Here is a 12,685-nt window from a genome sequence, read left to right on the forward strand (position 1 = left end):
AACAGCTGGTTCCAGGAATCATCTGGAGGGGATGCAGATGCGCTGTTATCATGGATCTTGTTGTGGAACTTTGGTGGAGATACTGTGCCTGTTATGATTAAAGAACTGCTCATTAGCAGTCCTTAAAAATAACAGAAAGAAACATTGGAATATGATGCGCAATTTTGTTTCCTGTTAGAAAGCAGAAGATGAGGATACTGTTCTCACACCTGATGGCACCAGGGAATTTCTGACGTTTGAAGTTCCGCTGAATGATTCAGGATCTGCTGGTCTTGGCGTCAGTGTCAAAGGTAACCGGTCAAAGGAGAACCACGCCGATTTAGGAATCTTCGTCAAGTCCATTATTAATGGAGGAGCAGCATCTAAAGTAAGCAGATGTCAACATTATCAAGCTTATGCTCATTCACAAAAATGTTTAATTACAGCCCTATTCTTATTTTGGAAACATGGAAGCAGTAAGGGCGAATTCTTTCCTCTACCCTCTTAGATCCTGTTCCTGTGACCTGTGAATTAAACTGATAAAAGACAGGTTAACAGGAGAAAATGTTTACAAATTTGATGGATGGGGGCTCCACAGGAAAAGTGAAAACCTAAAGAAGCAGTTAGACTTGGAAGCTTATATACCATTTTAGCAAATGCTGATAAATTGTGGAGTAGGGATTAGACAAAGAAAGAGGGTTCGGACTTCCAGGTGTGGTAAATAGTGGGATGGTAAATGTGTGAAGGAAACCGATGGTAGAAAAGCCTTATTTTGTAGGCTCATCTCAGTGCACCTCTGTCTCTGGTGGTGAGGGTCATTCTCCCCTTCCAGGTTCTGGAGAAGAGAGGGGGCACCTTCACAAGGAGAACCTTATGCCCACATTCAGCCAGACGCAGGGAGGACAGGTCCCCCTTCCTGTGTCTGCCATTTCTCAGTTGCCTTCTGCTAAAATAATCCCCATGCCAAAGTGGCGTGTTTTGGGGTAGCGTATTCTGATACCCTGTAACACTTAAATGTTTTCTGTTTTCTTCCTAATACCCCATCCATGATCAAACAACTAGTGCAATCTCAGTGATCTCTCACCGAGAGGAATTCATATCTTCGACTCCCCGTTTTGGGTCTCACAGAATTCACAGCCCATGGTCATTAGGGTGAAATGGAGGTTATCTCTGCAAAGACTTAGCTCAGGTTCTGGCGCAGAGCTAACCTACCGGAAAGGTTACTCTCTTCCCCTCCCCTCCCATCCCCTCCCATGGGTCACTTCTCCTGTTTCCCAGTCTAGAGAAAATTTCCTGGCTCTCTGTGAAGGGCGCACTTCTCTGCAATTGTCTAATAGCCTGGAGCTTTTGCACGTTGTGAATAACCTCTCTGGGTGTAAATAACCTCTCTGGGTGTCTCTGGAAGCAGGAAAATAATCACTTTGTGTCCTATGAATTAGTATGCTATTTTGGTAAACAGATTATGATAATGACTTGATTTACAAATGTATAAATGATTGAAGTAGACACAGGCTGCAAGGGCCGCTTACACATTATTCTGCTGGTGTTCAGTTGGGCATAATCCATTAGTATTAAAGCCCTTTTCTTTTTGCTCTGTTTTTATTTATTTATTTAACGAAAGGGAAAAGCAGCTGCTTTTATCACAGGCTATTTAATGGCACTTATTTTTAACCTGCCTCCTTCCCAGGATGGGCGGCTTCGGGTGAACGATCAACTGATAGCAGTGAATGGAGAATCCCTGTTGGGCAAGACAAACCAGGATGCCATGGAAACCCTCCGGAGGTCCATGTCCACCGAAGGGAACAAGCGAGGAATGATCCAGCTTATTGTGGCGAGGAGAATAACCAAAGGCACCGAGGTAAAGAATGAGGAAGACAAGAGGCATCTGAAATGGTCGTAGGACCAAGTTCTTCCCTAACATTGGGCCAAGAATGGCAGGTCCAGGGGCTTTACCTTGAAAGACTCAATTATCTTTGCGGGCCACGCCTTCCTGCTCAGAGCCCGCACTTCCTCTTCTGTTCAGCGGTGTTGAACCAGGAGGGAGAAACGTTGACGTGATTGCTTGTTCCCTTGCTTATCTAAAACGGGTGCCTCTTGTAAAGCCCCTCACAGGGGAGAGTCTGTTTCTCTTGTGACATTGTCAGAAGTGTAAGCCCCCCTTCCTACCCCCGGCCCCCTTTCTCCTTCCCTGTAGGGCTGAGTATTTTCCTCCAGAGGGGCTGCCTTTTCAGTGGTATCTCCCGCATAAAGCCACAGTGGGTTCTGCACACGTGCTGCCGTCTGTAATTAGGCAATGGGTGGGAAGGTTTCCTCTCCCAAAGGGTGTGATCATCTGTCTTCCCAAATAGTAAAAACATACCAAGTAGACTTGCATAGCGGGGCATTTGAGAATGTAAAGGGAATTATATACAGATTTGTTAATTAATATTAGAACCTGAAAAAGAGTGTTTTCAAAGAATTTTTATAACGTATGTGCCACCTCTAGGAAACAGGTGGGACCTGCTTGCTCAAAGTATAACGTTTGTCGTTTTTGTTTTTATTGATGCTCAACTCCTCACATTTTTAAATCAACTAAGAGAAAATGATTAGCAAATGGTACAAACTGGAAAGTATATCCAGTATATGCTTAGGTGTTTTTCTTAATTTTTTCTTAATTTTAAAATCTGTGTTTAATATATAAAGCAAGCCACCGATGACGGCTCATCTGATCCTTTAATACAATAGGATTTTGCCACATACCCTTGCGCTCAGTGGGTAGTCGGTGGAGAGGTGACCAATTTTTGAAAGTTTACTGACCGTAGACTTATTTTTACACTTGTTTTTATTTTTCCAAATGGAGAGTGGCTTAATGCTAATTAACAAATTAGTTTCCACAACAACAAGAGAACAGTGTCACCTTAACTAAAAACCTTAGAGTGGAAAACTGTGGGAAGTAAAACATTTACTTTCTTATTATAAATATAAATGCTAATCCCTCAGGGTAGGCTATGGGATTGGCTTTCTTGAATGATAATTTTTATTGGTTTCCAAATCATTAACTGATGTTTTTTTTTTTTATAAATTTTATTTATTTATTTATTTGGCTGTGTTGGGTCTTCGTTTCTGTGCGAGGGCTTTCTCTAGTTGCGGCGAGCGGGGGCCACTCTTCATCGCGGATTGCGGGCCTCTCATTGTCGCAGCCTCTCCCGTTGCGGAGCACAGGCTCCAGACGCACAGGCTCAGTAGTTGTGGCACACGGGCTTAGCTGCTCCGCGGTATGTGGGATCTTCCCAGACCAGGGCTCGAACCCGTGTCCCCTGCATTGGCAGGCGGATTCTCAACTACTGCGCCACCAGGGAAGCCCAACTGATGTTTTTAATGTAGGTCCTCCAAAGAGCTATGTGAAAAATTCTCCACAGTAAGTTCCCAAGACACAGTGTTCTTTATTAGGTCTTTTTCAAAAATGGAATAATTTCATATACCCTAAGACTGTATTCGTGTGACAGATGTTCATTGAGCATCTACTACATTCAGAAAATAAGTTAGATCCTGGGGATAAGGTGGTGAATACAGACAGATGGAGTTCCCTCTCTGGACGTTCTCCTGGACCATAGATCATATTCTTAGTCTCTTTAAAAACAAACTAAAATTTCTCAAAGTTTTCCTTTAGAGAGAAACATTGAAATGTTGTAGGGGGACTTAAAATGTAAGAAACGGACTGAAGGGCAGCATCCTGAATCCAGACGTGTTTTTGTCTGGCTCAGGTGGTTCCCCAAACAAACCTATACCAACCTGAAAACGTTTTGATAAAAGCACTGATTTGATCCCCTGTTGCCCTATAAAACACACAGAATTGGAATCCCACTGCAATATCTCTGTCTCATTCACTTCTGCGTATGAATTTATGTGAATGAAAATGATTTAAGTAAGGGAACAGAGGCAGTAGGCAGTAATAGACTTTAATATTCAATATTCTTTACAGTATCATTTTCATACATTGCTGGTTATTACTATTTCTTAGGATAGAGTAAGCTTATAAAGCAATTATGTCAAAAAAAAATCTTATCACGAGTGCTGTGCTCTCTTTGTAATAACCAGCGAAAAGCCTTTTGTACTGACAGGGTTTAACTGAAGGATTCTGTGAAGACAGAAGAGCTCATTTCAGCTTCCCATAAGTCTTAAGACATGACTTTGCTGCCGTTGTACTTATATATTACCTTTGCAGAAACATCTCCCTGAATTACTGGAAGGGTACATGTAAGTTATGTTACCGTAAATATTGATATAAGCATAGGGTGCCTTTTGTACTGACAGGGTTTAACTGAAGGATTCTGTGAAGACAGAAGAGCTCATTTCAGCTTCCCATAAGTCTTAAGACATGACTTTGCTGCCGTTGTACTTAGATACTACCTTTGCAGAAACATCTCCCTGAATTACTGGAAGGGTACATGTAAGTTATATTACCGTAAATATTGATATAAGCATAGGGTGTCTTGTCACGGATGAACCTCAGGCCAGAATAATGAGTTCTGTCCTCCTGGGTCCATCTGTCAGCCGTGTGGTCCGGCCTTTGACAATATCACAGAATTATATTTTACTAACTCATCTTTAAATCAAGGGTTTGCATACTTATTTTCAAGCTAGAGAAGATGAACATTCGCAGAAGAACATCTTTTGTGCTTTGTCACCTCTTCCCTTGCCCTCTTCTATATGTGGGAAGTGCTGTCTGTTATCTTAGTATGTTTTCTTCAAAATTGGCAACTCTTGGCACGAAATACCATCTTCCCTTGCACTTCCCTGGTCTTTGTCCCCATACAGCACATTTGAGACATGTTCTAGAAGATGCTTCTCAGTCCCTTCCACTTGACTTCTCAGGAGTCTGTGAACACTGCCTCGTTCTTGAATCCTTTCCTGCCAGCTCTCTCCGTTTTTCTCCTGCTTCTCTCTGGCCCTCTGTCTCCTTTAAGCTTGCTCTCTTCTGCCTGTTCCTTTTTTGGTTAGTATTCCTCAAGGCGTTCTCTGGGCTGTGTCTTCTTCCTCACATGCTCCCTGGGAGACCTTCATTCCTTGGTCTTCAGGTACCACTTTCCTTATGATGAATCCTGTGGTCCTGTTTTCAGCTCAGGACTCTACTCTAGTTCCAGATTCCTCTGTCCAGCCACCCATGGAGATGTCCACTGGTATGTCTCTCAGGCACCTATGCTTTTTCCACCAAAATCCATTCCTCCCTCAGTTCTTCATCTATCTTGTCCTCCTTCCCCCCGAGATAGCTCCACTGTTTCTTTACTTGTAGAAGCTGGAAATCTGGGGTGGCTCTGACCTCTCAAATGCCTTTCCTGTCTCTGTTGCCTCCTCCTCTGGAATCTCTCTCCTCCCTCACTCCTCTCCATCCCCCTGCCCTTACCCCATCCTCTCACCGGGCTCTCTGCTGCAGCTCCCTGAAGGACTTCTCTCTCAACCCATTTTGTCTACACGGCAGTAAGGCACATCTTCCCACAAAACAAACTGACCGTGTCACTTCCGGCCGAAATCTCTTCGGGAGCTTTCCTTCCTTTCCAGGATGGGTGCCAGTCTCCATCATGTGGCCACTAGGACGTGCACAAACCAGCCCCTGTGTCCACCAGCCTGTCCCTTACACGACCTGAAATTTCTCAGATGTCTGATGCTGCCTTTCACCTCTGGATTTTCCACGTGAGTCAGTTCTGCTCCTTGTTCTAGCAAAGTCAGCCTTTAGATTTCAGTATCCTCTCTCCAGAGCCTTTCTGTAGCCCTGGGTACTCACCTTCAGGCAGCAGCTGTCACACCATCATGGTTCCTCTCTGGTTTTCTTTGGTGGGAACTGCAAATTCTGAGATGGCTGGGACCTTGTTCATCTCTCCATCACTGGGGTCCAACCCAAGGCTGACACCTAAACATGGACTGAATGATGAGGGAAATAATCCCAGAGAGTCGAGCCTTTTTAGAAGAAAAAAATTAACTTAGTTACTGTTAGACACTGAAGTTCTAACAAGGCAAGGTAACAGAATTAATATTTTAGCAGTGATTCTGGATTTCCTTCACTTTCCTTAGCTCTAATGCTCTTACTTATTTAAAAACATTCCATAAGCAGTAATTATTTCTTTAAAAAAGAGAGAGAAAAGAAATGGCTTTCCTTTGTTTTGTGCTCCTGAAGGATGGATGAACTTTTTTGGCATCTCTTCCATTGGAAAGAATACATAAAGCAAGAGGCAGAAACATTGGTATCATTGCAAAGGACGAATTTGTTGAGGACTTTGAAGGAGAACTTTGGGAAATGGGTATTGAAAGTCACTTGTGTAGGAGAATTATGATAATTCTAAATGTTCCAAGGAAATTAGTATTTGTAGGAATTACTGCAATTTAACCTAGTTTGCAGTCACTTCATTATATCTTTGTTAGACATGATTTCATATAAAGCCTGCCTTGGTACCAATAGAGAGTAAGACCAGGTAAGTTTTCTCTTAGCCCCCATGCTGAGGAATTTAGTCACCAAGGACTACTTTTTTTTTTAAGAAGAAGAAATAAAACTTTTTATTTCCAGATAACATGATTTCTACGTAAAAAATCCTAAGGAATCTACAAGGCAATTACTTTAGAACAAGTAAGTGAATTTAGCAAGATCATAGGACAGTAGGCCAATGTACAAAATCCATTTTATTTGTATGTACTAGGAATAGACAATTTGACAGTAAAATAAAAATCAATATCATGTACCGAAATATCAAAAATCATAAAATACTTAGGGATAAATTTAACAACACAGATAATCTCTGTACTCGTAATTCTATAAAATGTCACTGAAAAATAAAATAGACCTAAATTAGTGGAGTGATATATGATTAGCAGACTCAGTATCACTGAAGTATCAGTTCTCTCAAATTGGCCTATTGATTTAATAAACTCTCATTAATCATCCCAGCAGGAATTTTTATAGTAGTGGACAAACTGATTACCGATTGGGATTATTAATTTTTATATTATTTATTATTAATGTTATATTATTATTAATATTATTTAATTTATATGAAAATCTAGAACTGGAAAAACTATTCTAGGATGAAAATATCATTGGTTGCTTTTGGGCGGGTTGGGATCGAGTGGGAAATAATAGGAAGGAATTTAATGAGGTGATGGCAATGCCCTTTATCCAGAGAGGGGTGTACATTACATGGGTTTATCAATTTGGCAAAACTCACTGAACTGACCAAGGACTACTTTAAAGTGAATTCTCTCTCTACGTTTAATTCTCTTAGAAAGCTACATTAGAATAGGAAGGGACCTAAGGTATCGTTTATGATTCTCTTTATTTTATATATGAAGAAATAAATACAGAGAAGCCAAATGAGGTGCTTAATGGCTGCAAGGCCAAGGTAGTGGCAGAGTAATTTAGAAGCAAGGCGTCCATCCCTCTTATGCACATGAGAGGGTCTGATTGCCTGTGAGTGTGGGGTTCAAGCAGTTGATACTCTGGCTGTGTTGGGAAGAGGTGGACAGTAAACCCATGAGTCCCAGCGTCAGGCAGGCCATCGCGTTCTGGGTCTGTCACATCCAGGCTTACTTCATCCTCTGGTCAGTGCTATCAGCCACATGGGAACGTGGAGGACGTTAGCTGTGGTTCTGCATGAAAGCAGAACCTGGAACTGAACCCTGAAACTCCAGCCACTCTTCTCCAAAGAAAGCTAGACCCTGTCTTACTGGTCATTGTCCTGTGTTAACTTGTCCTTCGGGTGTTAGTCCTTTCTGCGATGTGTGATTGTCTCGATCAACCTTCTGTTACTTTCAGCCTTGTGCTGTGCTCTTAGCTTTAAAGGCCCGCTTGCACATGGCCTATACGTCTGAGATCTCTAAACCGATTTAAGGAAACTCTGAGTCATTCACTCAGAAATGGATTTATTCATCCAATTATTCACCCAGTGCCTGCTCTGTGCCAGGAATTGGGGATAGAAAAGAATAAGCTTATAAAGACTGAAATATCGGATAATGAGATCCTGCCACTTACTAACTGGGACCCAGGTTTAGGTTTGCTGGAGGGGACTAGGGCCATATCTATGCGAGCTTTTCACCGTTTCTAGTTGAGATGGTGGGATACGTTTTCTTTATGTGAAAGACATGATTCGACCCACTATTGCACACTTATAACAACTTGAGATTTTATTAAGCCCCACAGATATTGTATTCGTTTTTTAAAAGAAACCAATATTTTACCTTTTCCTAGGAAGGGTAGGCCAAATATATAATATGAAGCATATGCACTGGACAATATCCAGTTCTTTGTTATTGAATAGCACTTATTATTTTCTGATTGTAAAAGCAATATATGGTCCTTTGAATATCTTTTTAAGAGCGTACTACATTACATTGTTTATAGATATGGGGTAATTCCCAATTCTTGTGTCTTTGTAAATGAAGTTCTGATAAATATTGATCAGCATGAATCTTTATGATTCACCTAACTTATTATTTTGTGAGGATAGTGACCACAAAGTGAAATCGATGGCCTGGTCACAGAATATAGGATATTCTTCGGCCTGTGACATATCTCTCCACGTTACTCTGGGAAGAGACTGGATCACTTTATGCTGATCCCCAGTATGAGTTATCTTGCTGCAACCTAGTTTTCTTTAATGGATGTAAAGGCTTTCCTATTTTCTTAGGGATGGAGTTGAGGGCGTCCCACACAATTGTCCCTACTCGGGACTGAGTTCTGTTGGATGGAAGAACATTTTTTGCAGTTAAAACGACAAAGTGAAAATTGCAGTTCTTTTATTTTGGTGTCTTCTTTGAATTAAGCTTAATTTGATAAGGTTTTTATATGTGGAGATGATCAGAAGGGCCTGGGAGCAGCCCATACTGCAGGAAGGCCAGGCCAGTCTTCCAGGACTGCCCTCCTTGGAGTGGCTAAGCTCCCACTCTGATGATGCGATGCATTCCTCTTTCTTAAACTCAATTGCTTGTAACAAAAAAAATCATCAAAAGATTTAAAACAAAACTCTGTACTCCAATCAGTTTTTTTTTAAGAAATTAAAAGGCATTGTGTCTTCTGTTAAATATTTATGTATTTGGCCATTGATGTCTTCATTTAAATCTGTCTTTTGAGATGCAAATTAGACATGGTTAGGGAGGTGGGGAGGTACAGAAACTTTCCCATGAAAGTGTTCAAGTACAAGGTTCCTAATGAACAGGCATCTTATTGTTTTTCTCTGGAAAGCCTGCATGTGCTATTTTTAAAATAGAATTTTTATTTGACTTTATAAAATTCTAAAATAGCCTCTTGGGATATTTAGGGATTTCTCATAAAGGTGCTTTATAAAGATTTTATCATCTAGAAAATTGCAGTTATATGCTTCAATTAAATGTATTTGTTAAGCAAACTCGAGGTTGTGTTGTCTGTCTTATGATTAAATAAATTATTGTGTAGGATGCAGGTCTTGTGTGTTGAGACTTGTATAGCAGGTCTCTAATGTATGTGCTCATTAAAAAAATTCACACATGCCTGTTTTTAAAGGGATTGGGTATTTGTTGTGTTTGTTTTTACTTCTCCAAAGTACCTTGGAATTTAGGAATAATGTTCTTTCAGAAAATGTTCTTGTATTTTTTTACATCTAAGACCTGGAATATTTAATTTACTTTTCAGTAAAGCTGTCAGTTGTAAGCTGCAATTTAAAAAAAAAAAAAAACTAATAAATCCTCATTTCACAATTTAAACCTTATTGAGTCTAATTCACTAGCGCTGCAAGTTTATTATTCTCCCGCAGTTTGACGTGCCTCCAATTGTAATTGTGTTGACCCTTCAGTGCATTAAATCTCCCCGGTGCTTATCAAACTGGGCGAGATAAGTCTACAGTTCGGAACTTCATTAAATATCTCATTTATATTAAACAGATGATAGCTTCTAACAGAAATAATAATTTGTTCAGGTGAAGGAGCCACAGTTGTGGTTTCCTCTGTTTGGAATGTGCAGTCCTCTCTCCACTTTGCTGTGCTCTGCTCCCTGCCTCCACACGGGCCCCTCCACCCCACCCCCCAGCCCTCCCTGTCTCTGGCTGCCGGCCAGCTCCAAAGCATCATAAGATTTTAGTTGGTGGGGTTAACCTCAGAGCCCACACTGGGAGGATTTGTGTGCTTTGTTCCTCCTTGTTTCATGGCTTTACTAGTATAGAGTTCTCACTCATATTATGTTTATGAAGTGTATGACTTTATAAGGCACAGCTGTCTTAAACAACGCCACATACCATTTTAATTCTTGGTGATAGGAATCCACCTATATTCTTTGCTTATCTAGCAGATTCTGTATATTTGCAAAATAGCTACCTTTGCCTGCCTTATTAGAATACTGGGTTTTTTACTTCTGTTTTGTCAATATCCTGTGTAGTTTATTTTCTCTCAGTTACTATCTCATACTTAAGAACACAATGAGAGAATAGGATGATTGTTTCTAATTTCAGCAGAAGAAACTGAGGCTCGGTGTATTGTTGAAGACACCCGAACTGACAAGTGGTCTTTAGGTCTTAGAGAGCGGGTGGTCATTCTCCCCCCACACACACCAAGGTGTGCTGTTAGGTGTATTTATGCACTCTAAGTGTGAAAAGTAGACTTAAAGTCCAGCTTCCATTCTGATAATGATAAAGCATGTCTAGCGCAGGGCAACATCGCATAAAGATTTCTGAGTTAAACCATAACTCAGATTGACTTCAACAGGTACTGTCAAGCTGAAAAAAAATAAGCAACAAGGTGAGTGTGATTAAAAAGCCTTTAATCTACATATTTTTCCTCCAGTGGTTGAAATCTGACAGCTTCATGGGAGGCACAGTGTAAAGTGGCACAGAAAGTTGGTCATTAGGCAAAGCTGTCATCGCAAACTATTTTGGTACAGGGTGAAAAGTTCTAGTTCATTTGGTACCCAGTTCGATGCAGACCCTGGGCAAGTTGGGTCTAATTCCCCCATGCTGGTCATGGGCCTCCAGTTCTGACTTTACCTCGCCCCCCCACCCCGCTCTCTGCAGCTGAAGTCACCTGGGAGCCCCTCTGGACCTGAGCTGCCCATTGAAACGGTGTTGGATGATAGAGAACGAAGGATTTCCCACTCCCTCTACAGCGGGCTTGAGGGGCTTGATGAATCGCCCACGAGAAATGCTGCGCTCAGCAGGATAATGGGTGAGTCAGGTAAAACCCTGTTGATCACGTCTTGTTTTTATGCTTTTACTGGTTCACAGAGAGGTTATTAATGTAACATTAATGTAAAGGAGGCCCATGATTTCAAGGGGAAGAGGAGCAGCTTCATTATAATCATTCAGGAAGTGTTAATGTGAAGAGAGGAAGTCAATACATTGATTTTGTTAAGTGAGTTTTGGATCCTGTAACGTGGGAAAGAGAAAAAAGAAGGGGATCACACAGAAGTGTTTTCCAATGATCAAGATATTCTTAGCATGTTTGAGACGATAAGTGAAGCTGTGGTTTTGTTTTTAAATCAACATTTAGTGGCTTATGGCAAGAAGGATTCAAAAGTTACATGTTTACAATAGCACTGTTTGGAGGGAGGGGAAAAATATGTGTATGCATGTATGTGAATATTCACATTTTGTGGCCTGTACTTAATAAGGTGTTACCCTTTTTCAATTGCATCTTGACTTTTTCAAAGCCTTCATTTGAAAATCCTGAAACTAGTTTTTCACATCCTTTGTCTGCATTCAGCACCATACTGTCTGCGTGGCCCCCAGTGAGGAAGGAGGTGATTAGCACTTGCTCTGCAGCCGTTCAGCTCTCTGCTAACAGATCCCGTTAATAAAGACTTGCTTTGCCACCAGAGTGGTTTGATTTACTGAGTTGCTCATCTTGGGATTCGCTTGTGAGAGTTGTCAAATTTAACACATAAGAAGCTGTTTTGATTAAAATAGCACGTGACATAAAACACTCATTGCTGGTGTGTTTCGCAAGCCTCTAATATGAAGTACAACCTAAATTTAACTCCATTTTGAGCACACTTAATGGAGATTTAATACAATCCACGTCTCCATTAGGAAGCTTCGCTGGAACAGGAATTTGTTTCCTTCATCAGTGGATGTTTATGGAAAGCCTGCTGTTGGCAAGACATTGTGTATATACTTTTGCTGTAGATACAAAGACAAGTGAGAATCAGTCTGCCGTCAAAGAACTTTCTAGCGGGCACGATAGGAAAAACACGTGAACGTGACTGGTAGAATTTTCTGTTGTTCTTCCTGTAATCCTTCCAGCTTTCTTGTTTGGAAAAATCGCTAAATTCCTCATTTCTTAGTTTGTGACGTGTAGAATGAAGACGCGCCAGCTCTCTGGTTTAATTTTGCCAACAGTTTTCTTTTGGCCTGCTTGACATAGTGCCAGTCGGGGAAGGACGTGGAAGATATTGCACACCTGTCAGGTGACAGGCATTGCACATAGTTTGTCAGATTAACCTTTGCTTATTAATGATCACTCTCCTCACCGCGGTGGGGTTTTCCCTACTTTCCTGGTTTTGCTGTGACACTTTATCTTCGTTAAATACTTCTTTTTTTTTTTGCGGTACGTGGGCCTCTCACTGCTGTGGCCTCTCCCGTTGCGGAGCACAGGCTCCAGACGCGCAGGCTCAGCAGCCATGGCTCACGGGCCCAGCCGCTCCGCGGCACGTGGGATCTTCCTGGACCGGAGCACGAACCCGCATCCCCTGCATCGGCAGGCGGACTCTCAGCCACTGAGC

The 12,685-nt window shown here is 41.4% G+C and overlaps 1 protein-coding gene across 20 annotated transcripts in view; it reads left to right on the forward strand.

The window, feature by feature from the left end:
* PARD3 (par-3 family cell polarity regulator) overlaps positions 1-12,685 on the forward strand; it is a 642,797-nt gene that overhangs the window by 384,766 nt on the left and 245,346 nt on the right. For 11 of the 20 annotated variants that reach the window (XM_060006139.1, XM_060006134.1, XM_069540487.1 and 8 more), the window contains 3 exons: positions 179-367; positions 1,667-1,837; positions 10,980-11,130. In XM_060006139.1, the coding sequence (XP_059862122.1) occupies positions 179-367; positions 1,667-1,837; positions 10,980-11,130 (511 nt within the window). Of the gene's footprint in view, positions 1-178; positions 368-1,666; positions 1,838-10,979; positions 11,140-12,685 lie in introns of all 20 variants that reach the window. The other 9 variants (XM_060006131.1, XM_060006137.1, XM_060006132.1 and 6 more) reach the window with 1 other exon arrangement.

This window comes from Delphinus delphis, chromosome 2 (genome assembly GCF_949987515.2).
Source record: "Delphinus delphis chromosome 2, mDelDel1.2, whole genome shotgun sequence".
Taxonomy (NCBI): domain Eukaryota; kingdom Metazoa; phylum Chordata; class Mammalia; order Artiodactyla; family Delphinidae; genus Delphinus; species Delphinus delphis.